Below are 24,607 nucleotides of genomic sequence, written 5' to 3'. Positions count from 1 at the left end.
GGAAACAGTTAACCAGAGCTCTGAGTTTGTGCTAACCCGATGCGTGTTAACAAGAATTGCGATGAAGGGAACGCGTTTACTTTCAACTTGTAATACGAGCAGAAAACCTGGGGTTAGATTACAAGTGGAGCGCTAAATTTCTGCGCTCCCACAAGCGGGCAAATTTGGCCGTTTGCGGGGGCGCAATATTTAACCGGTTAACCATTAACAAGTGGCTGGTTATTGCTACCACAACTTCGCGGTAGCAAATAGCTCTCCGAAATTTAACCAGAGATTAGATCTTTGGTTCATTTTCTAAAAGTGCCCCAAATACCCTCAAAATAGAGGGCATTGTAGTTTTTAATTTAAAAAAAATCTAGCATTTTTTTGTAATAAAAAACAACTACAGTAGGCAGTTTTGGGGTCTAAAGTGTTCCCATAGACCGAAATGTAAATATATATGTATATTATTATATACATATATATTTATGTGTTACTATGTGTATATACACATATAAACACATAAATATAAATGTATATATTCATAAACATATATATTTAAAAATGCTGCCCATCACTGCGCTACTTACCCCCTTTGCTGTGCGAGGTTCTGATGCCGTCTGTGACGGCATCAGAACGGGGCTCCCATAGGAGCGTATGGAAGAGCGCTCTTGTGAGTGTGAATGCGAGCTCGTGTTCACATTCCAATTTACTTGTAATATAAGCACACACATTATCGTGTGCTGGTATTACAGAGTGGAGGGCTAATATCGCTTGCATGCAAGTGATATTTAGTGCTCTACTTGTAATCTGGCTCCTGATGTACGCAAATACCCACGATAAACCCATTTTCGATCATGCATAACTGTTAACGTGCCACTCGTATTCTAGCCCTTGATAAACTACAGTATAGTGTAAACAAAACTTTTATATGCAATAGAAACCAAAAAATGAGTGTGCCTTATTGCTATATTCGTCTGGAATTGAACCCGCAATATCACTGAGGTATGTATATATATATATATATATATATATATATATACATACAGTATATAAAGCTGTGTAATACAGCAATGCTATGGCTTAAAAAGCAGGTTAAAAGTAAAAAAGTTAGTCATTGTGATCTCTTACCCAGAATCCTTTGCTGCATTGGAAACAATCGGCTAGATTATGAGTTTTGCGGTATGAGTGAAAAAGCAGCGGTAAGCCTCATAACGCTGCTATTTCACTACCACTGGTATTACGAGTCTTGCAGGTTTAGGGGCGCCGCACACTTTTTTGGCCTTAACGCAAATTAACTTACGCAATTTGCGTAAAGTCTTTTTTCAATGGGACTTCCACAGCGCCGGTATTACGAGTCTGCCTGGGAGGCCAAAAAGTGAGCAGTACACCCTATACCGCCAAGATCAATACCGTAAACTGAAAGTCAGTAGTTATGAGTTTTATGCTACAACGCCGTAAAATAAAACTCATAACTAAAGTGCTAAAAAGTACACTAACACCCATAAACTACCTGTTAACCCCTAAACCGAGGCCCTCCCGCATCGCAAACACTAAAATAAAATTATTAACCCCTAATCTGCTGCTCTGGACATCGTCGCCACTATAATAAACATATTAACCCCTAAACCGCCACACTTCCGCCTCACAAACACTAGTTAAATATTATTAACCCCTAATCTGCCGCCCCCAACGTCGCCGCCACTATACTAAATTTATTAACCCCTAAACCTAAGTCTAACCCTAACACCCCCTAACTTAAATATAATTAAAATAAATCTAAATAAAACCGACTATTAATAACTAAATAATTCCTATTTAAAACTAAATACTTACCTATAAAATAAACCCTAAGCTAGCTACAATATAACTAATAGTTACATTGTATCTAGCTTAGGGTTTGTTTTTATTTTACAGGCAAATTTGTATTTATTTTAACTAGGTAGAATAGTTACTAAATAGTTATTAACTATTTACTAACTACCTAGCTAAAATAAATACAAATTTACCTGTAAAATAAAACCTAACCTGTCTTACAATAAAACCTAACCTTACACTACAATTAAATAAATTACCTAAATTAGATATAATTACCTAAATTACAAAAAAAGCAAACACTAAATTACACAAAATAAAAAAAGAAATTATCAGATATTTAAACTAATTACACCTAATCTAATAGCCCTATCAAAATAACCCCCCCCCCCCAGAATAAAAAAAACCCTAGCCTAAACTAAACTACCAATAGCCCTTAAAAGGGCCTTTTGCGGGGCATTGCCCCAAATAAATCAGCTCTTTTACCTGTAAAAATAATACAAACACCCCCCAACAGTAAAACCCACCACCCACACAACCAACCCCCCAAATAAAATACTAACTAAAAGAAACCTAAGCTCCCCATTGCCCTGAAAAGGGCATTTGTATGGGCATTGCCCTTAAAGGGGCATTTAGCTCTTTTTCAATTGCCTAAAAGTCCTAATCTAAAACTAAAACCCACCCAATAAACCCTTAAAAAAACCTAACACTAACTCCCGAAGATCCACTTACAGTTTTGAAGACCGGACATCCATCCTCAAGAAAGCCGGGAGAAGTCTTCAGCGAAGCGGCAAGAAGTCCTCAACGAAGCTGGGAAAAGTCTTCATCCAAGCCGGCAGAATTCTATCAGCCAATCAGAATTAAAGGTGATCAGCCAATAGGATTTTTTCACCTTCAATGCTGATTGGCTGATAGAATTACAGGTAAAAGAGCTGATTTATTTGGGGCAATGCCCCGCAAAAGGGCCTTTTAAGGGCTATTGGTAGTTTAGTTTAGGCTAGGGTTTTTTTTTATTTTGGGGGGCTTTTTTTATTTTGATAGGGATATTAGATTAGGTGTAATTAGTTTAAATATCTGATAATTTCTTTTTTTATTTTGTGTAATTTAGTGGGGGTTTTTTTGTAATTTAGGTAATTGTATTTAATTTCGGTAATTTATTTAATTGTAGTGTAAGGTTAGGTTTTATTGTAAGGCAGGTTAGGTTTTATTTTACAGGTAACTTTGTATTTATTTTACAGGTAAATTTGTATTTATTTTACAGGTAAATTTGTATTTTGGGGGGGGCTTTTTTTATTTTGATAGGGCTATTAGATTAGGTGTAATTAGTTTAAATATCTGATCATTTCTTTTTTTATTTTGTGTAATTTAGTGGGGTTTTTTTTGTAATTTAGGTAATTGTATTTAATTTAGGTAATTTATTTAATTGTAGTGTAAGGTTAGGTTTTATTGTAAGGCAGGTTAGGTTTTATTTTACAGGTAAATTTGTATTTATTTTAGCTAGGTAGTTAGTAAATAGTTAATAACTATTTAGTAACTATTCTATCTAGTTAAAATAAATACAAACTTGCCTGTAAAATAAAAATAAAACCTAAGCTAGCTACAATGTAACTATTAGTTATATTGTAGCTATCTTAGGGTTTATTTTACAGGAAAGTATTTAGTTTTATATAGGAATTATTTAGTTATGAATAGTAGGTTTTATTTAGATTTATTTTAATTATATTTAAGTTAGGGGGTGTTAGGGTTAAGGTTAGACTTAGGTTTAGGGGTTAATAAATATAGTAAAGTGGCGGCGATGTTGGGGGTGGCAGATTAGGGGTTAATAAATGTAGGTAGGTGGCGGCGATGTTAGGGGCAGCAGATTAGGGGTTAATAATATTTTACTAGTGTTTGCAATGTGGGAGTGCAGCAGTTTAGGGGTTAATATGTTTATTATAGTGGTGGCGATGTCCGGAGTGGCAGATTAGGGGTTAATAAGTATAATGTAGGTGGCGGCGATGTCGGGGCAGCAGATTAGGGGTGTTTAGATTCGGGGGTTAATGTTAGGGTGTTAGGTGTAAACAAAAATTTAGTTTCCCCATAGGAATCAATGGGGCTGCGTTACTGAGCTTTACGCTGTTTTATTGCAGGTGTTAGACTTTTTTTCAGCCGGCTCTCCCCATTACCGCTAAAAACCAGCTTACCGCTGACTTAAGCAGCGCTGGTATTGGAGTGCGGTATGGAGCACAATTTTGCTCAACGCTCACTTCTTGCCTGTTAACGCCGGGTTTATGAAAACCTGTAATACCAGTGCTGTAGGTAAGTGAGCGGTGACAATAACTTGCAAGTTAGTACCGAGCAGCTCTTACCGCAAAACTCGTAATCTAGCCGAATGTATTCAGAGAGTTTCTGTGAGAAAAGCAAATCTTCTGACTTGCCTAGATTTGTAAATGGCTTACACAATAAAATATTTTCTCTACACACTCACATATATATATATATATATATATATATATAGAGAGAGAGAGAGAGAGAGAGAGAGAGAGAAAACAACTCATTGTGTAGTCCATTAACAAATCTAGACAGTCCAGAAGGCTTGTTTTTCCCACAGAAAACCTCTGGAATACACTGTTTCCAATGCAGCAAAGGATTCTGGGTAAGATACGCAAATTAGGTTCACAATGACACACCTTTTTACTTCGTCTGCTTCTCAGCAGATTCTCTTAACGCCAAAGAATCGCTGTTCACACAGTTTATAAGCTTAGCTAGGGTTAGTGCAGTGATTCATAACCATCCCAGGACAGACTGTTTCGTAGTTATTGCTACTCATCAGCTGGGAGAAAATTTGAATCACTGCTGGGTGAAGTTGATTCCGGGCAAAATACAACAACATTTTAAATTACGGGGAGGTAAAAAGGTGAGTTTAAAATCCAGTCTGTCCTGGGATGTTTATGAATCACTGCACTAACCCTAGCTAAGCTTATAAACTGTGTGAACAGCGATTCTTTGGCGTTAAGAAAATCTGCTGAGAAGCAGACGAAGTAAAAAGGTGTGTCATTGTGAACCTAATTTGCGTATCTTACCCAGAATCCTTTGCTGCATTGGAAACAGTGTATTCCAGAGGTTTTCTGTGGGAAAAACAAGCCTTCAGGCCAGTCTAGATTTGTTAATGGACTACACAATGAGTTATTTTCTCTATTTTGTGCGCAGTGGAGGATTTTAAACTCTCCTTTTACCTCCCCCTAATTTAAAATGTTGTTATATATACCGTATATATATATATATATATATATATATATATATATATATATATATATTTATATAGTATAGATACACTAAGTGATTATACATGTGATATGTGTCTGAAAAAAAAATTGATACTAATATTATACAGATATATGATATAGAATATGTTAAATACATGTTAACTGGTCACCACACAAGATTATGGGAAATTATTGCTCCCTCAAATTGGTTCTTTTTATATTTTTTAAGGGCTAAAGGGATCTGCAGGTGACCCTGGGAAAGCTGGACCACCAGGACAGAAAGGTAAGTGACAGACTCAGAAGTACAATTCACTCATTTTGGAAAAAGCGCTAAAGTAGTTTATATAAGTGTAATAAATAAATGAAGTAGCAAGAACAGACAGCACATTTGGTTGAATGGTTATCATTATGTAGAATTGAACTTACTAGATCATGCTTTAGTGGAAAAATATCCCAATCAATACTTAAGAGGATAGCTAACCCTATATTTTTCTCGCCTTTAATTTGTTTCCAATTATTAAATTGTTTAAAAATAGCTCCTTTACCTTTATATCGGCATTTGAAATAGCTGCGTATGACTGTGGTATCCCTACCTATACTGAAAGGAGCTATACTTAAATGTTCATTTTAAATAGTTCTCTCTAAGGGGCTGATGATCTTAAAGGGACAATGTACCCACATTTTTTCTTTCGTGATTCATTAATTGTCTCCTATTATTATTTTTTCTTCATTCTCTTGCTATCTTTATTTGAAAAAGAAGGCATCTAAGCTAAGGAGCCAGCCAATTTTTGGTTCAGACCTCTGGACAGCACTTGTTTAGTGGTGGGTGAATTTATCCACCAATCAGCAAGAACAACCGAGGTTGTTCACCAAAAATGGGCCGGCATCTAAACTTACATTCTTGCTTTTCAAATAAAGACACCAAGAGAATGAATAACATTTGATAATAGGAGTAAATTAGAAAGTTGCTTAAAACTGCATGCTCTATCTGAATTACAAAAGTAAAATTTTGGGTTCAGTGTCCCTTTAAGCTAGGATTTACCAGTGCTACAAATAAAGTGGACTTTAAGTTAGCATTATGCTGTATGGCTGGCAAGCTATTGGCTAACATCACCTCATTAATAATAGTGTTCTGCCGTGGGAGGCCTGAGGCGCTCAGGTATTATGCCAATAAACTACACCTCAAAGTCTGCTTTCCCCACAAATCCTGCTGTCCTTTGCCAAAATACATAGAACACTGGTGGGTAAGGGCACGAAGGGTAATATCGGTTGATCCCCTCTAGAAACAACAACAAAATTTGCCAAAATACACCCCTGGTTGGGAACTTTATAAACACGTAGAGATATTCATTTTTTTTTATTTTTTTTAACATAGGTGAAGCTGGTGCAAGAGGAACCCAAGGTGCAAAAGGTGACGCTCAAAATGTATTTTTGTTTTTCTTTCTCTGAAGATGGTAAAACATTTTCATCTGTAAGGTAGATCCAGCCGTTTATAATGCTATTTAAATGAGCTACTTTTTCACTAAGACACATTGCATATTCAAAAGTACTTCTGACTTATTGATAGCTGTTTAAAGGCTGATCTTTTTAATTAAATGTTTAGCGACTTACGTCTTGTCTGCCATTGAAAGGCATAGTAACCGACTGTCCTGCGGGAAAAATATCTTTTTTTATCTTCCTGTCTCTGCCTTTTAAAGGGACAGTCTAGTCCAAAATTTCATGATTCAGATAGAGAATGTAATGTTAAACAATTTTCCAATTTACTTTTATCATCAATTTTGCTTTGTTCTCTTGGTATTCTTAGTTGAAAGCTAAACCTAGGAGGTTCATATGCAAATTTCTAACCCTTGAAGGCCGCCTCTTCTCTCAGGGCATTTTGACAGTTTTTCACCACTAGAGGGTGTTAGTTCATGTGTGTCATATAGATAACACTGTGCTCACGCACATGGAGTTCAGGTGAGCCAGCTCTGATTGGCTAAAATGCATGTCTGTCAAAGGAACTGAAATAAGGAGGCAGTTTGCAGAGGCTTAGATACAAGATAACCACAGAGGTAAAAAGTGTATTTATTAAACTGTGTTGATTATGCAAAACTAGGGAATGGGTAATAAAGGGATTATCTATCTTTTTAAACAATAACAATTCTGGTGTAGACTGTCCCTTTAAGTCTGTCCTTGTACAATTTAGTCTGTTTTTAGTTTAATAATAATATTGTGTGCAGTGTAGTACGCCCACCACAGGTCACTGTGGCTTTTAATTTTATTTATTGTCAGTATGTTTTTGTCTTTTTTGTAGTTTTCTTTATCTGTAGTCTGGGAAGCCATGAGATGTACAATAACAGGGAGGGTAGGAGGCAAGGGGTGAGGAAGCAAGGCATCTCAATAGTGTTGCATAATTTGGATCATGTTTATTTGCTTCATTTATGTACTGAGGCTTTGCTTAGAAGGGGCTTAAAGGGACACTGAACCCAAAAAAATGTATTTCGTGATTCAGATAGTATTTTAAGCAACTTTCTAATTTACTCCTATTATCAATTTTTCTTCATTTTCTTGCTATCTTTATTTGAAAAAGAAGGCATCTAAGCTATTTTTTTTGGTTCAGAACCCTGGACAGCACTTGTTTATTGGTGGGTGAATTTATCCACCAATAAGCAAGAACAACCCAGGTTGTTCACCAAAAATGGTCCGGCATCTAAACTTACATTCTTGCTTTTTAAATAAAGATACCAAGAGAATGAAGTAAATTTGATAATAGGAGTAAATTATAAAGTTGCTTAAAATTGCCTGCTCTATCTGAATAACAAAATAAACATTTTGGATTCAGTGTCCCTTTAAGGCATCAGGCTTGTCATGTGTTTGGACTAGAACATACAAAAAAATCCAGGTTTACTGGGACCAGAGGCGTAACTAGAAACCACAGGGCCCAGGTGCAAGAATCTAAGAAGAGCCCCACCCATCCCCAAAAAAAGGTGAATTTGATACATATCTTTTTTTTTAACATTTAAAGGGACATGAAGCCAAAAATGTATCTTTCATTATTTAAAAAGAGAATGCAATTTTAAACAACTTTCTAATTTACTTCTATTATCTAATTTGCTTCATTTTCTTGATATTTTTTGTTGAAAAGCATATCTAGATATGCTTCATAGCTGCTGATTGGTAGATGCACATAGATGCCTCGTGTGATTGGCTCACACATGTGCATTGTTATTTCTTCAACAAAAGATATCTTAAGAATTAAGCAAATTAGATAATATAAGTCAATTGGAATGTTATTTAAAATTGTATTCTCTATCTGAATCATGAAATATTTTTTGGGGGTTTAGTGTCCCTTTAACACAGAAAAAAATAGGATCATGTCTGTCCACACCATGATAAATTTACCCCTTTGGGTTTATGTTAGGTTTAAATGTTAGTTTTTTTCCCCTTAGACATTAATGGGGCTGCGTTACAGAGCTTTTCATTCCGCGATCGCAGGTGTTAGGTTTTTTTTCTGACACCTTCTCCTTATTGATGTTTATGGGGAAAGCGTGCACAAGCACGTCAAAACATCGCTTGAATTTTGTGCTGTATGGGGCTTAAAACCACTATATCGCACGCACAAGCCAGCTATTTCAAAACTTCTAATGGCTGCGCTATAGAGTGTTAAATAACGCAAAAACTTTTCTGCATTCGTTAAATTCCCTATAGCGCGCATAACTTGTAATCTACCTGTAAGTTATTACCCTAACCTACACCAGTCCGTTTGTTAACTGCGCAATAGCCAGGGTGCTATCATAAGCCAGTGCAATGTTTGCAGTTGAAAATTTAGAAAAAACATCTAGCTTCACTCTGCACCGGTGGAAATAAGTGTAAGCTCAGCTATGTGTCTGAGGGAGTCTACATACAGCTCTGACAACAGTATTTATATTGGCCTCTATTTATCAAGGTCTGGCGGACCTGATCCGACAGTGCGGATCAGGTCCACCAGACCTAGCTGAATACAGCGAGCAATACGCTCGCCATATTCAGCATTGCACCAGAAGCTCACAAGAGCTGTTTTTATCAGTTGATTCTCAGCCTGTGAAAGACATATGTGGCAGTGCATACCTTCCGATGTTATTCCTGCTTAGACATGGATATGAGTGTTTTGTAACGCAAAGAGCATTTCAATAAATTTACAGCGATATTAGATTAGTACTGTGACCCTTAGTGGGGGATGAAGTTAACTGCATTTTTAACCAGTTCTGTTCTATTCATAAAGACACAACAATGGAGCAAATGCTATAGAAACTATGCTGTCAGAGCGCTTAGCTCAGTTCTGCCACACAGCTTGTGCAGTATAAGATCTAAGAACTGGGACTGTAATTAGCGCAGCTTGATACATTTTAAAATACTGCAAGTGCATAACGGTAGAATAATGCAAACAATTCCGTGAAAAACTTATGTTAAGGTATAGTAAACAAGTTGTTCCTTAATGTTATATCTTGCAATTAATGTGAAAATGCCGGTTGTACGGGAATGAAAATAAAGACAGTGGAGAAAACTGAAGCCCATATGAATGCGAGTACTTCCAAAAGTAGACATGGGGGCCGTATGGAGCTTGAAGGGCCGTGTTTCTGGCGAGTCTGAAGACCAGTTATGAAGCAGCGGTCTCAAGACCATAACCTGTCCGCCTGCTCTAAGGAGGCGGACAGAGATTGCATGAAATCAACCCGATCCAATACGATCGGGTTGTTTGACACCCCCTGCTAGCGACCGATTGGCTGCGAATCTGCAGGGGGCAGCATTGCATCAGCAATTTAAAAGAGCTGCTGGTGCAATGCTGAGTGTGGAGAGCATATTGCTCTCCGCATTTAGCGATGTCTGTCGGATATGATCCGCTGATCGGATAATGTCGGACAGACATTTCATAAATAGGCACCAGTGACTAAATTATCATGTCAGTAAAACAATTGCGGTGCAGAAAGTTTTACAAACTGGGTATTCGACAAAAACATTCTGTTGTGTTAATAAGAGTTTTTTAAACAGCCGGGTCAGTTCCATATATGTCCCCACAGCCAATGCCTACTCAGATATGTTTTATTTAAAAAGATAAAGCTAGCCCTCATTATATTACATACAAGTGTCGCCAAATGCAAAGCAGGTAAATTGTCTCATAATAAATTTCAAGTAAGAATTATGCCATTGTGTTACCCACAGAGAGTAGAGAAATTAAGGTAGATACAATAATCAGTACAGAAATTACATAAACATAGTAATCATGTAACCAGGTTTCTCCAGAAAGTGTCATTCATGTAAGCAGTCAGATCGCTAATCCCTAGAGAGTTAAATACCAAGTTTCCTTTTGAATGTAAAGAGAATAATTTGCTGCAACCGCCAAGATAGTATTAACCAACTCAAAATAAGGTATTTCTTCCAACGTTGTGCTGTCGGTTATAGAAGATATAAAGGTAGCTCATCCCATCCCTACTTGTTTTCGCAAATGCTGATAATACAACTTTCTCACGTTCCGGAGGTAAGTTTAAGAAAGTTATACCAAAAGTTATCAGGTACCATGAACCTGTGCAAGTGGTCCCCTGAGTAACATTATATGTAGGCTTTCCGGTAGCTTCAGATACTCCGGGGAGCGGCAGGTAAAATTCAGCGCCGCCATTTTTCTTAGTTTCCACAGGTGTGCCATGACAAAGTGCCCTACAGATAAGGCCATTTGCCGATCTGTTTTTTTGTCCCATATATGCATAGTGTGAGTCCATCCAGAGCCTTGGCTGTATGAGGGTCCGATCTGCTGCCTGAGGGGTAATATCCTGTTGAGATGCATTAATGTTCTCCTCCAGTACTGGTTTTGATCTGCAGTAAGAGCTATCATCTGGGGAGGAGGGTGTACAAGGATTATGAGGTGGCACTGCGCCATAGCTTGAATAAAGCTGATTACCATCTTGCCACGTGGCGTACTGGGAAGAATAGTGCTGTAGTAAGTGTTGAAATTGCGGAACCTCTTTAGCGGGTACAGAGGTAGTTACTAATAGCAAGGGTGGTCTCTGAGCGGACCGGATCACTTCATGAAGTGTTAGACAAGATCTCATAAGCTTGTCTAAATGAGGCAGGAATGCAGCCATCAGTTCTTTAGTTATAGAGTCCATATTGAGAAATAGGAGACCCGTAACTGTGTCTCATAAATATCCTTTAAAGTGCATTCCGGGGAAGAGAGGATGGTTATCTCTCTATCCACAATAGTTCTCGGAAATTGTCAAGAGAGGTGTGGATGGCAGTAGATCCTGGCTGTAAGAAGGTTTATTACACACAAGATGTATCAAAGCTTAATTACAATGCTGCCATCTTTGTACGCCGCACACCGGAAGTCCTTGTTTTCAATTAAAAAATAAATAAATGCTGCCCGTTTTACGGGAGCGCAATAATTTAGCACTCCACTTGTAATCTAGCCCTAAGGGGCATATATATCAATGTGCGAGCGGACATGATACGAAGTAGCTTATCATGTCCGCTGCACATCGCTACACAAGGATAAATGCCGACAGCATACGCCCCCTGCAGATTCGCAGCCAATGGGCCACTAGCAAGGGGTGTCAATCAACCCGATCGTATTCGATCAGGTTGATTTCTGTCTGCCGCCTCAGAGCAGGTAGACAAGTTATGGAGCAGCTGTCTTTAGACATAGCTCCATATGAAACTTGATAAAAATGCCCCTATGTGTTGTTTGTGGATATGACAGTACCACAGAAGCCCCTAACTGCTGGGCATTATATAAAGTAGTTTACATTGTCATGATCATTATACAGAGCACAAGGCCATCGCAAAAATACGCAGCCTATATTAAGTGGTACATCAGCCGCTGTTACGGGCACTTGGCTCTGTTTTAGGGCTGGGTATGAAGGCTGATTACTTGTAAATGAACATGAAAACTGTATGTGCAGACAAGTGATGTCAAATAGAGACAAGTCAAACACACAATATATGTCCTTAAAATCAGCTCAGACTAGTAGCCTTTACATTCCTGTCATGTGCCTAAGAAAATGATGACTGTAAGTGCAGTTTGCACCTTCATAATATCATAGGCTCACCTTTCTTAAGTGAGCATTTTATAAGTGAGACAATAAGGGGCCGATGTATCAATGTCTGTCTGACATGATACGCTGTAGCGTATCATGTCCGACAGACATTGCTGAATGCCGACAGCAAACGCTGTCGGCATTTAAAATTGCACAAGCAGTTCACCAGAACTGTTTGTGCAATGTCGCCCCCTGCAGATTCACGGCCAGGGGGTGCAGATCCACTAGCAGGGGGTGTCAATCACCCATGATAAATTTACCCCTTTGGGTTTATGTTAGGTTTAAATGTTAGTTTTTTTCCCCTTAGACATTAATGGGGCTGCGTTACAGAGCTTTTCATTCCGCGATCGCAGGTGTTAGGTTTTTTTTCTGACACCTTCTCCTTATTGATGTTTATGGGGAAAGCGTGCACAAGCACGTCAAAACATCGCTTGAATTTTGTGCTGTATGGGGCTTAAAACCACTATATCGCACGCACAAGCCAGCTATTTCAAAACTTCTAATGGCTGCGCTATAGAGTGTTAAATAACGCAAAAACTTTTCTGCATTCGTTAAATTCCCTATAGCGCGCATAACTTGTAATCTACCTGTAAGTTAGTACCCTAACCTACACCAGACCGTTTGTTAACTGCGCAATAGCCAGGGTGCTATCATAAGCCAGTGCAATGTTTGCAGTTGAAAATTTAGAAAAAACATCTAGCTTCACTCTGCACCGGTGGAAATAAGTGTAAGCTCAGCTATGTGTCTGAGGGAGTCTACATACAGCTCTGACAACAGTATTTATATTGGCCTCTATTTATCAAGGTCTGGCGGACCTGATCCGACAGTGCGGATCAGGTCCACCAGACCTAGCTGAATACAGCGAGCAATACGCTCGCCATATTCAGCATTGCACCAGAAGCTCACAAGAGCTGTTTTTATCAGTTGATTCTCAGCCTGTGAAAGACATATGTGGCAGTGCATACCTTCCGATGTTATTCCTGCTTAGACATGGATATGAGTGTTTTGTAACGCAAAGAGCATTTCAATAAATTTACAGCGATATTAGATTAGTACTGTGACCCTTAGTGGGGGATGAAGTTAACTGCATTTTTAACCAGTTCTGTTCTATTCATAAAGACACAACAATGGAGCAAATGCTATAGAAACTATGCTGTCAGAGCACTTAGCTCAGTTCTGCCATACAGCTTGTGCAGTATAAGATCTAAGAACTGGGACTGTAATTAGCGCAGCTTGATACATTTTAAAATACTGCAAGTGCATAACGGTAGAATAATGCAAACAATTCCGTGAAAAACTTATGTTAAGGTATAGTAAACAAGTTGTTCCTTAATGTTATATCTTGCAATTAATGTGAAAATGCCGGTTGTACGGGAATGAAAATAAAGACAGTGGAGAAAACTGAAGCCCATATGAATGCGAGTACTTCCAAAAGTAGACATGGGGGCCGTATGGAGCTTGAAGGGCCGTGTTTCTGGCGAGTCTGAAGACCAGTTATGAAGCAGCGGTCTCAAGACCATAACCTGTCCGCCTGCTCTAAGGAAGCGGACAGAGATCGCATGAAATCAACCCGATCCAATACGATCGGGTTGTTTGACACCCCCTGCTAGCGGCCGATTGGCCGCGAATCTGCAGGGGGCAGCATTGCATCAGCAATTTAAAAGAGCTGCTGGTGCAATGCTGAGTGTGGAGAGCGTATTGCTCTCCGCATTCAGCGATGTCTGTCGGATATGATCCGCTGATCGGATAATGTCGGACAGACATTTCATAAATAGGCACCAGTGACTAAATTATCATGTCAGTAAAACAATTGCGGTGCAGAAAGTTTACAAACTGGGTATTCGACAAAAACATTCTGTTGTGTTAATAAGAGTTTTTTAAACAGCCGGGTCAGTTCCATATATGTCCCCACAGCCAATACCTACTCAGATATGTTTTATTTAAAAAGATAAAGCTAGCCCTCATTATATTACATACAAGTGTCGCCAAATGCAAAGCAGGTAAATTGTCTCATAATAAATTTCAAGTAAGAATTATCCCATTGTGTTACCCACAGAGAGTAGAGAAATTAAGGTAGATACAATAATCAGTACAGAAATTACATAAACATAGTAATCATGTAACCAGGTTTCTCCAGAAAGTGTCATTCATGTAAGCAGTCAGATCGCTAATCCCTAGAGAGTTAAATACCAAGTTTCCTTTTGAATGTAAAGAGAATAATTTGCTGCAACCGCCAAGATAGTATTAACCAACTCAAAATAAGGTATTTCTTCCAACGTTGTGCTGTCGGTTATAGAAGATATAAAGGTAGCTCATCCCATCCCTACTTGTTTTCGCAAATGCTGATAATACAACTTTCTCACGTTCCGGAGGTAAGTTTAAGAAAGTTATACCAAAAGTTATCAGGTACCATGAACCTGTGCAAGTGGTCCCCTGAGTAACATTATATGTAGGCTTTCCGGTAGCTTCAGATACTCCGGGGAGCGGCAGGTAAAATTCAGCGCCGCCATTTTTCTTAGTTTCCACAGGTGTGCCATGACAAAGTGCCCTACAGATAAGGCCATTTGCCGATCTGTTTTTTTGTCCCATATATGCATAGTGTGAGTCCATCCAGAGCCTTGGCTGTATGAGGGTCCGATCTGCTGCCTGAGGGGTAATATCCTGTTGAGATGCATTAATGTTCTCCTCCAGTACTGGTTTTGATCTGCAGTAAGAGCTATCATCTGGGGAGGAGGGTGTACAAGGATTATGAGGTGGCACTGCGCCATAGCTTGAATAAAGCTGATTACCATCTTGCCACGTGGCGTACTGGGAAGAATAGTGCTGTAGTAAGTGTTGAAATTGCGGAACCTCTTTAGCGGGTACAGAGGTAGTTACTAATAGCAAGGGTGGTATCTGAGCGGACCGGATCACTTCATGAAGTGTTAGACAAGATCTCATAAGCTTGTCTAAATGAGGCAGGAATGCAGCCATCAGTTCTTTAGTTATAGAGTCCATATTGAGAAATAGGAGACCCGTAACTGTGTCTCATAAATATCCTTTAAAGTGCATTCCGGGGAAGAGAGAATGGTTATCTCTCTATCCACAATAGTTCTCGGAAATTGTCAAGAGAGGTGTGGATGGCAGTAGATCCTGGCTGTAAGAAGGTTTATTACACACAAGATGTATCAAAGCTTAATTACAATGCTGCCATCTTTGTACGCCGCACACCGGAAGTCCTTGTTTTCAATTAAAAAATAAATAAATGCTGCCCGTTTTACGGGAGCGCAATAATTTAGCACTCCACTTGTAATCTAGCACTAAGGGGCATATATATCAATGTGCGAGCGGACATGATACGAAGTAGCTTATCATGTCCGCTGCACATCGCTACACAAGGATAAATGCCGTCAGCATACGCTCCCCCTGCAGATTCGCAGCCAATGGGCCACTAGCAAGGGGTGTCAATCAACCCGATCGTATTCGATCAGGTTGATTTCTGTCTGCCGCCTCAGAGCAGGTAGACAAGTTATGGAGCAGCTGTCTTTAGACATAGCTCCATATGAAACTTGATAAATATGCCCCTATGTGTTGTTTGTGGATATGACAGTACCACAGAAGCCCCTAACTGCTGGGCATTATATAAAGTAGTTTACATTGTCATGATCATTATACAGAGCACAAGGCCATCGCAAAAATACGCAGCCTATATTAAGTGGTACATCAGCCGCTGTTACGGGCACTTGGCTCTGTTTTAGGGCTGGGTATGAAGGCTGATTACTTGTAAATGAACATGAAAACTGTATGTGCAGACAAGTGATGTCAAATAGAGACAAGTCAAACACACAATATATGTCCTTAAAATCAGCTCAGACTAGTAGCCTTTACATTCCTGTCATGTGCCTCAGAAAATGATGACTGTAAGTGCAGTTTGCACCTTCATAATATCATAGGCTCACCTTTCTTAAGTGAGCATTTTATAAGTGAGACAATAAGGGGCCGATGTATCAATGTCTGTCTTACATGATACGCTGTCGGCATTTAAAATTGCACAAGCAGTTCACCTGAACTGTTTGTGCAATGTCGCCCCCTGCAGATTCACGGCCAGGGGGTGCAGATCCACTAGCAGGGGGTGTCAATCAACCCGATCGTATAGGATCGGACAGATTGCAGACCGCAGCCTCAGAGGCAGCGGACCAGTTATGGAGCAGCGGTCTTTAGACCGCTGCTTCATAACTGCTGTTTCCAGTGAGCCTGAAGGCTCGCTCTGAAACAGAGGCATCAAGCAAGTGCTGCTGTATTATTGTGTTTTATGTGTTTCACCAATTCCCACCCTTTCATGGTCCATAGCTTTGTGTTCCTTTTTGCTATCTCTTGTCTCTATAACAAATTGTATTATTTATTTACTCCTTTCCCCTCACCACCTGCTCTGTTCATTGGCCTATCTCTTTTATCCTCACCTCACTTTTGCTCTGATGAGCTTTACACTTTATTAACTTCTCTCTCTTCTCCCTGCACTACATCCCAAAGACAATCTACAAATCTGTATTAAACCTTATATCACTCTCCCTCTTGCTCATACTAGATGATATCTCTCTCAATCCTGGTCACCCACAACTTCTTAATCTCCCCCACGGCCTTCCATAGACCTAGAAACTAGTACTAATTCCTTGTCTATCCAAAGCCAACACCCCCTTCACTTGTGCACTCTGGAACTCTCCCTCTGTTTGCAACAAGCTCACTTTTATTTATAACCTCTTTAATGCACACTCCCTCAACCTTCTGGCTCTCACAGAAACCTGGCTGTTCCCTCAGACACTACTTCCCCTGTTGCATTGTCACTTGGGGTCTTGACTTCAGCCACACCCCTAGGCCTAGAAACAGACAAGGAGATGGTGTAGATAATTGGTGTAATTTGATAATCCTACTGCCGCTGGAGCAAAATAACTTATCCAGCTCATTTAATCTTAAATTTTTTCACAATGGACTGAATCCCCCTCCGTCCCACAAAGATGGACACTGCCTTGATCTGATTTTCAGCTATCGATGCACTCTCTCAAACTTCAAAAACTCCCATTTTCCTTTGTCTGACCATCATCTCCTCACTTGCAACATCACAGCTCTTCCTATTACTCTCCCTCCATCTAATTCTCATACCAAATTCTACAAAAGCACTAGCTCAACATCTCTCAAACTTCTGCTCTCTTTCATCACCTCCTTTTCCTGCCCTGACCAATCTATCTATCACTACAACTCCACTCTTACATCAGTCCTTGACAATTTAACCCTGGCATATTGCTCTGACACGCTACCTCCACAGATGTTTCCGCACAGCTAAGCGACACTGGAGAAAGTCTTGATGTTTTGCTGACTTTCTTCATTACTAGTTCATCTTGATCTCCTATTATTCTGCACTCAACCTCTTTAAGCAGGAATACTTATTTACAAATTTACAAGACCATCTGGTTTGTAGATCGCATTCATCACATTCAAGAGAGCTGACTCTTGGCAGCACCCTCTACGCATTTGTGCACCCATGTGGTATGGGGCAGGCTCGTACAACGTGCGAGTAACAGCTAGGGGTACATTGTTGTACAGTATTACTTGTGGCTACAATACATAATAAAAAAAGTTCCCAACCTATTACCTAATGCTAGCTAGCCAGTGTTACACTAGGTCATAAACTTTTAACAAACTCAATAGTTTCCCTAATCCATAAAAAAGGTAAAAATCCGGAAGAGTTGGGGTCATATCGCCCCATATCACTACTGAACCAAGACTATAAAATCTTTACATCAATCTTAGCTGATAGATTAAAAAGAATAATGGGGGATCTGATACATACGGACCAAACAAGGTTTATACCTGGGAGGAATCTGGTGCGTAACATGCGCAGGGTTCTAGTTATGGTAGATCATTTTTATAACAGAAATCTCGATTCTAACAAAGATATTGTAAAGGACTTAGCTATTTTATCCATCGATGCAGAAAAAGCATTCAACGCAATTGTATGGGACCATTTATTCACCGCTCTTAACAAATTTGGTATAGAAGGGAATAGAGCAAATGTAATTAATAAGATTTACAGTAGCCCTAGATCTCAACTCTTAGTAAATGAGGAATTATCCAAACAAATTACACTACAAAGAGGGACAAGGCAAGGTTGCCCATTATCACCACTATTATTTGACATCGCTCTTGAACCACTGGCAGACTTGTTTGTTTTTTTTGTTGTTGTTTTTTAAATTCTTTTTATTGAAGAGAGCTTAGGCATACAGCATGGAAACATTTACAAACAGATAAATTGAATACATTCACAGTGGATATGGTAAGGGAAGCACATGACACTCAAAACGTAAGAATAAAAGACATGAATGGTATGAATTTAACATTTTGAGCTGGTTTGCTATATATCTGTATATGAAAAAATAAAATAAAATAAAAAGGTGAGCTTCCGCGGCACATAATATATTGGGCTACGATGCAAAGACATATGAAAATGCATTCAGACAGATATAAGAAATAGCTACTGTACATGCTCACCAAGGTTTTCTCATTATCTGCTACCCAAGCCCTCCTTTTTTTCTTAACCTTAATAAACTAACCTAAACCTAAAGAAACAAAACAAGACAAACTTTGGTTTAAAATGATTGGCATGCATACCTGGGTGTGTTATCCAGCACAGAGTATTAAATAGGATTGCAAATTGCGGAGATCTTATGCCTTACAAGGACATGTATGGGATAAGGTCTTTATTTTGTAGGACTCATGTTTTTAATTGGTAAAACAGTTACCTGAGCAAGGTGCAATTAGTAATCTCACCACCTGACACCACAGCTCTGTTAAAAGTCAACACAACCTGGTCAATTGTTACAGTTGTTCAAAAAAATTTTTTTATCAGGTACCAGTCATGTCGGGAACAGAAATGTGGAAAGCTTTGTCTATACCTGTATTGGAAGGTCTAGGAGCGCCCCACTAAGATAAGTTTGCTTTAATGACCTCTGCAGGCGGACAGTATGGCAATAATCCCATTCAAGGAGTCTATAGCAACTACTCAGCAAGTCTCTATTGTCAAATAATAAAAGGAAAACTGTGTTCCTAACAACAAACATATCTCCAAACAGATGCACAATTTGTAAATCAGCATGTGTTGTACACATACAGGCATGGGAAGTGTAAATAAAAATTAATAAACACATAATACACTCACAAAAGTAGAACAATTGCAATATGAGCTGTCCAGTATGGCTACATATAAGATTACGACTGAAAATCCACGTAAAGATTAACGTGCTTTGAAGCTTGGCAGCCTAGCATTATCCAACTTGAAGAAGTAGATTAACAAACTAACCAAAAAATAAAATAAAAAATAAAATACAGAACACTAAAACAATAACCACACATCTAAGTAATGGAGTTCTTGAAGTATATATTCATGTTGCCATCAGACTATAATATAGGCTCCTCTATTAGCATTTATAGAATATAGCAACAGCAGGAATTCTGCAATATGAGCCATTGAAGCCTCAGGCGCAGTATGTGGATACTTAATGAAGTAAGTGAATGAGGAGGTATTTCTCTAGTCATACCCCCAGTGGTGTGTAAAATTTAAGCTGATATTTAATAGCCAAAAAAAAAAAAAAAGATCTAAGGCAGTGACTCAATACAAAGGTAGACAAGTATTGTGGCAACCGGGTAATTTTAATTGTCTGAATGATCATCAAGCTATTCAGTCCCACTGTCTGTAGTTTTAAGACTTTGCAGAGAAGTTGATAATTTATACATGCAATAGTCCAAAGTGTTCATACAACGGAGCCGTGACCCGGCAACTACTGCACCAGCCCTTAAAATTCGGTCAACCAATTCCAGCACGGATCAATAGCAAGTATCTGTATCTCAGGGGATCACGGCGTCTCTCAGGAGGTCAGCAACAAAGTGGGTATTGCTTACCCTGCTGCTTTCTATTTGCATGTGCCGCAACCCCGTCGACAGGCTTGACGGTTTTGAATTTGCCGGGTAGACGTGTGAGCATAGCCGTGGCAGCCACCGGAAGAGTAACAGTAGGTATCAGTATGCCTTTCTGTGAGTCAGCAGATTCCGACCACTTTATGTAGGCTGGGGTTAATCCGGTCGTCAGCATTCTTACTGCTTCTCTCCTCTGTGAGGGAGCTGTGGCCAGGAAGCCGATGTCCACCCGCGGACATGATGTGGTGCCGTTTATCAAACTGTGTAAGGTAGGGTCGGAGATGGGCTGCTTTTGTCGGTGCGGCTGTTCCGTTGTTTTCATTATTGTGCACAGATTTGAGCAAGAAAGGAGGAGCCGGTCTATTTTGGGCAAGAGTGCAGCCTTTATTTCATCCAGCAAGTGGATGCCGGTATAAACTTCTTCAGAGATGAGCCTCTTCATAGCGCAGGCCAGAGAGGAGCTTTTATAAGTGCAGAGTCAAAGTAAAGTTATGTACAACGCGGCGGGAGAGGGCCCGTCACTTCGCCAATTGGCTTTTTACTTTCAATTCGCTTCTCGGGGGCCAAGTGATGATATATCTTGATCCAAAAGAGTTCCCGGGCACAGAGGTTGCCAAGGGATAGCAGGATGGCGATGTTTATAGCCACTTTTAGCCTCTAGCTGCACGGAGCCTCAAGAGTCAGTGGCCATCTTGGAATGCCGCCCACCGGGAGTCCACTGGCAGCCTTGTTAAGGCAAGAAATGCGTGGAGTTCCGCTGGGGGGCCAGAGGGTAATTATTTCACATTATGCGGACGATATTGTTTTATTTCTTCAAGATACTAATGTAAGTAACGCTAAGAAATCGGAGTTACTTTGGATTAAGAAAACAAGGCAAAGCTACACTCAACATACATTTAGAGAAGTGGATTGTATTAATTATCTAGGCATTAAAATTAGTAAAAATCCCAAAGAGTGGTATCACTTAAATTACAGTGAATTTTTTAATAATCTACAGGACAGACTAGAAAGATGGAATATATATTATTTATCCCTATCGGCAAAAATTATGCTGATAAAAATAATAGTATTTCCTCAGTTATTGTTTTTGATGCAGAATTTACCATTTCTTATTTCTAAACAAGATATGGGCAGATATAAAAAAGCATGTAATAGCTTTATATGGGGGAAGAAGAGACCCAGAATAGCTATTGAGAAACTCACACAAAGTATTAGTTATTATAATATCGCCGCAATCGGGATAGATTGGATTGTGGAGGCAAATTATGTCACTTACTACGAGATAAAGTCCGCATTAATAGCTCCATTTGATCTTAAGGCAATTTTACATCATCCGTACCGTAGATTACCAAGTAAAATAAGTAATTTAATTACGTTCTCTAGTGTGGTTCAGGCGTGGCAAAAATAACAGAATTTATGCTTACCTGATAAATTACTTTCTCCAACGGTGTGTCCGGTCCACGGCGTCATCCTTACTTGTGGGATATTTTCTTCCCCAACAGGAAATGGCAAAGAGTCCCAGCAAAGCTGGCCATATAGTCCCTCCTAGGCTCCGCCCACCCCAGTCATTCGACCGACGGACAGGAGGAAATATATATAGGAGAAACCATATGGTACCGTGGTGACTGTAGTTAGAGAAAATAATTCATCAGACCTGATTAAAAAAACCAGGGCGGGCCGTGGACCGGACACACCGTTGGAGAAAGTAATTTATCAGGTACGCATAAATTCTGTTTTCTCCAACATTGGTGTGTCCGGTCCACGGCGTCATCCTTACTTGTGGGAACCAATACCAAAGCTTTAGGACACGGATGAAGGGAGGGAGCAAATCAGGTCACCTAAACGGAAGGCACCACAGCTTGCAAAACCTTTCTCCCAAAAATAGCCTCCGAAGAAGCAAAAGTATCAAATTTGTAAAATTTGGCAAAAGTGTGCAGTGAAGACCAAGTCGCTGCCTTACATATCTGGTCAACAGAAGCCTCGTTCTTGAAGGCCCATGTGGAAGCCACAGCCCTAGTGGAGTGAGCTGTGATTCTTTCAGGAGGCTGCCGTCCGGCAGTCTCATAAGCCAATCGGATGATGCTTTTAAGCCAAAAGAAAAGAGAGGTAGAAGTCGCTTTTTGACCTCTCCTCTTACCAGAATAAACAACAAACAAGGAAGATGTTTGTCTGAAATCTTTTGTAGCCTCTAAATAGAATTTTAGAGCACGGACTACGTCCAAATTGTGTAACAAACGTTCCTTCTTTGAAACTGGATTCGGACACAAAGAAGGTACAACTATCTCCTGGTTAATATTTTTGTTAGAAACAACCTTAGGAAGAAAACCAGGCTTAGTACGCAAAACCACCTTATCTGCATGGAACACCAGATAGGGCGGAGAACACTGCAGAGCAGATAACTCTGAAACTCTTCTAGCAGAAGAAATTGCAACCAAAAACAAAACTTTCCAAGATAGTAACTTAATATCTATGGAATGTAAAGGTTCAAACGGAACCCCTTGAAGAACTGAAAGAACTAGATTTAGACTCCAGGGGGGAGTCAAAGGTCTGTAAACAGGCTTGATCCTAACCAGAGCCTGAACAAATGCTTGAACATCTGGCACAGCTGCCAGTCTTTTGTGTAGTAAGACAGATAAAGCAGAGATCTGTCCCTTTAGAGAACTTGCAGATAATCCTTTCTCCAAACCTTCTTGTAGAAAGGAGAGAATCTTAGGAATTTTTATCTTATTCCATGGGAATCCTTTGGATTCACACCAACAGATATATTTTTTCCATATTTTATGGTAAATCTTTCTAGTTACCGGTTTTCTGGCCTGAACCAGAGTATCTATCACAGAATCTGAAAACCCACGCTTCGATAGAATCAAGCGTTCAATCTCCAAGCCGTCAGCTGGAGGGAGACCAGATTTGGATGTTCGAATGGACCCTGAACAAGAAGGTCCTGTCTCAAAGGTAGCTTCCATGGTGGAGCCGATGACATATTCACCAGGTCTGCATACCAAGTCCTGCATGGCCACGCAGGAGCTATCAAGATCACCGAGGCCCTCTCCTGATTGATCCTGGCTACCAGCCTGGGAATGAGAGGAAACGGTGGAAATACATAAGCTAGGTTGAAGGTCCAAGGTGCTACTAGTGCATCTACTAGAGTCGCCTTGGGATCCCTGGATCTGGACCCGTCGCAAGGAACCTTGAAGTTCTGACGAGACGCCATTAGATCCATGTCTGGAATGCCCCATAATTGAGTTATTTGGGCAAAGATCTCCGGATGGAGTTCCCACTCCCCCGGATGGAATGTCTGACGACTCAGAAAATCCGCCTCCCAGTTTTCCACACCTGGGATGTGGATCACAGACAGGTGGCAGGAGTGATCCTCCGCCCATTGAATTATGTTGGTCACTTCATTCATCGCCAGGGAACTCCTTGTTCCCCCCTGATGATTGATATACGCAACGGTCGTCATGTTGTCTGATTGGAACCTTATGAATCTGGCCTTTGCTAGTTGAGGCCAAGCCCTGAGAGCATTGAATATCGCTCTGAGTTCCAGAATGTTTATCGGGAGAAGAGACTCTTCCCGAGACCATAGACCCTGAGCTTTTAGGGATTCCCAGACCGCGCCCCAGCCCACTAGACTGGCGTCGGTCGTGACAATGACCCACTATGGTCTGCGGAAGCTCATTCCCTGGGATAGATGGTCCAGGGTCAGCCACCAACGGAGTGAATCTCTGGTCTTCTGATCTACTTGAATCATTGGAGACAAGTCTGTATAGTCCCCTGTATAGTCCCCATTCCACTGTTTGAGCATGCACAGTTGTAATGGTCTTAGATGAATTCGTGCAAAAGGAACTATGTCCATTGCTGCAACCATCAACCCTACCACTTCCATGCACTGCGCTATGGAAGGACGAGGAACAGAATGAAGCACTTGACAAGAGCTTAGAAGTTTTGATTTTCAGACCTCTGTCAGAAAAATCCTCATTTCTAAGGAATCTATTATTGTTCCCAAGAAGGGAACTCTTGTCGACGGAGACAGAGAACTTTTTTCTATGTTCACCTTCCATCCGTGTGATCTGAGAAAAGCTAGAACTATGTCTGTATGAGCCTTTGCTTTTGACAGGGACGACGCTTGTATTAGAATGTCGTCCAAGTAAGGTACTACTGCAATGCCCCTCGGTCTTAGAACCGCTAGAAGGGATCCTAGCACCTTTGTGAAAATCCTTGGAGCAGTGGCTAACCCGAATGGGAGGGCCACAAACTGGTAATGCTTGTCCAGAAAAGCGAACCTTAGGAACTGATGATGTTCTTTGTGGATAGAAATATGTAGGTACGCATCCTTTAGATCCACGGTAGTCATAAATTGACTTTCCTGGATAGTGGGTAGAATCGTTGGAATGGTTTCCATCTTGAACGATGGTACCCTGAGAAATTTGTTTAGGATCTTCAAATCCAAAATTGGTCTGAAAGTTCCCTCTTTTTTGGGAACTACGAACAGATTGGAATAAAATCCCATTCCTTGTTCCTTTATTGGAACTGGGTGTATCACTCCCATCTTTAACAGGTCTTCTACACAATGTAAGAATG

The 24,607-nt window shown here is 40.0% G+C and overlaps 1 protein-coding gene across 1 annotated transcript in view; it reads left to right on the top strand.

The window, feature by feature from the left end:
- LOC128642669 (ficolin-1-like) overlaps positions 1 to 24,607 on the top strand; it is a 129,245-nt gene that overhangs the window by 22,667 nt on the left and 81,971 nt on the right. Inside the window, exons 4-5 of the mRNA XM_053695451.1 lie at positions 5,277 to 5,322; positions 6,415 to 6,441. Of these exons, the coding sequence (XP_053551426.1) occupies positions 5,277 to 5,322; positions 6,415 to 6,441 (73 nt within the window). The remainder of the gene's footprint in view (positions 1 to 5,276; positions 5,323 to 6,414; positions 6,442 to 24,607) is intronic.

Source organism: Bombina bombina, chromosome 12 (genome assembly GCF_027579735.1).
Source record: "Bombina bombina isolate aBomBom1 chromosome 12, aBomBom1.pri, whole genome shotgun sequence".
NCBI lineage: Eukaryota > Metazoa > Chordata > Amphibia > Anura > Bombinatoridae > Bombina > Bombina bombina.
The sequence above is the reverse complement of the archived record's forward strand: the minus strand, read 5'-3'. Positions and strand labels throughout refer to the sequence as shown.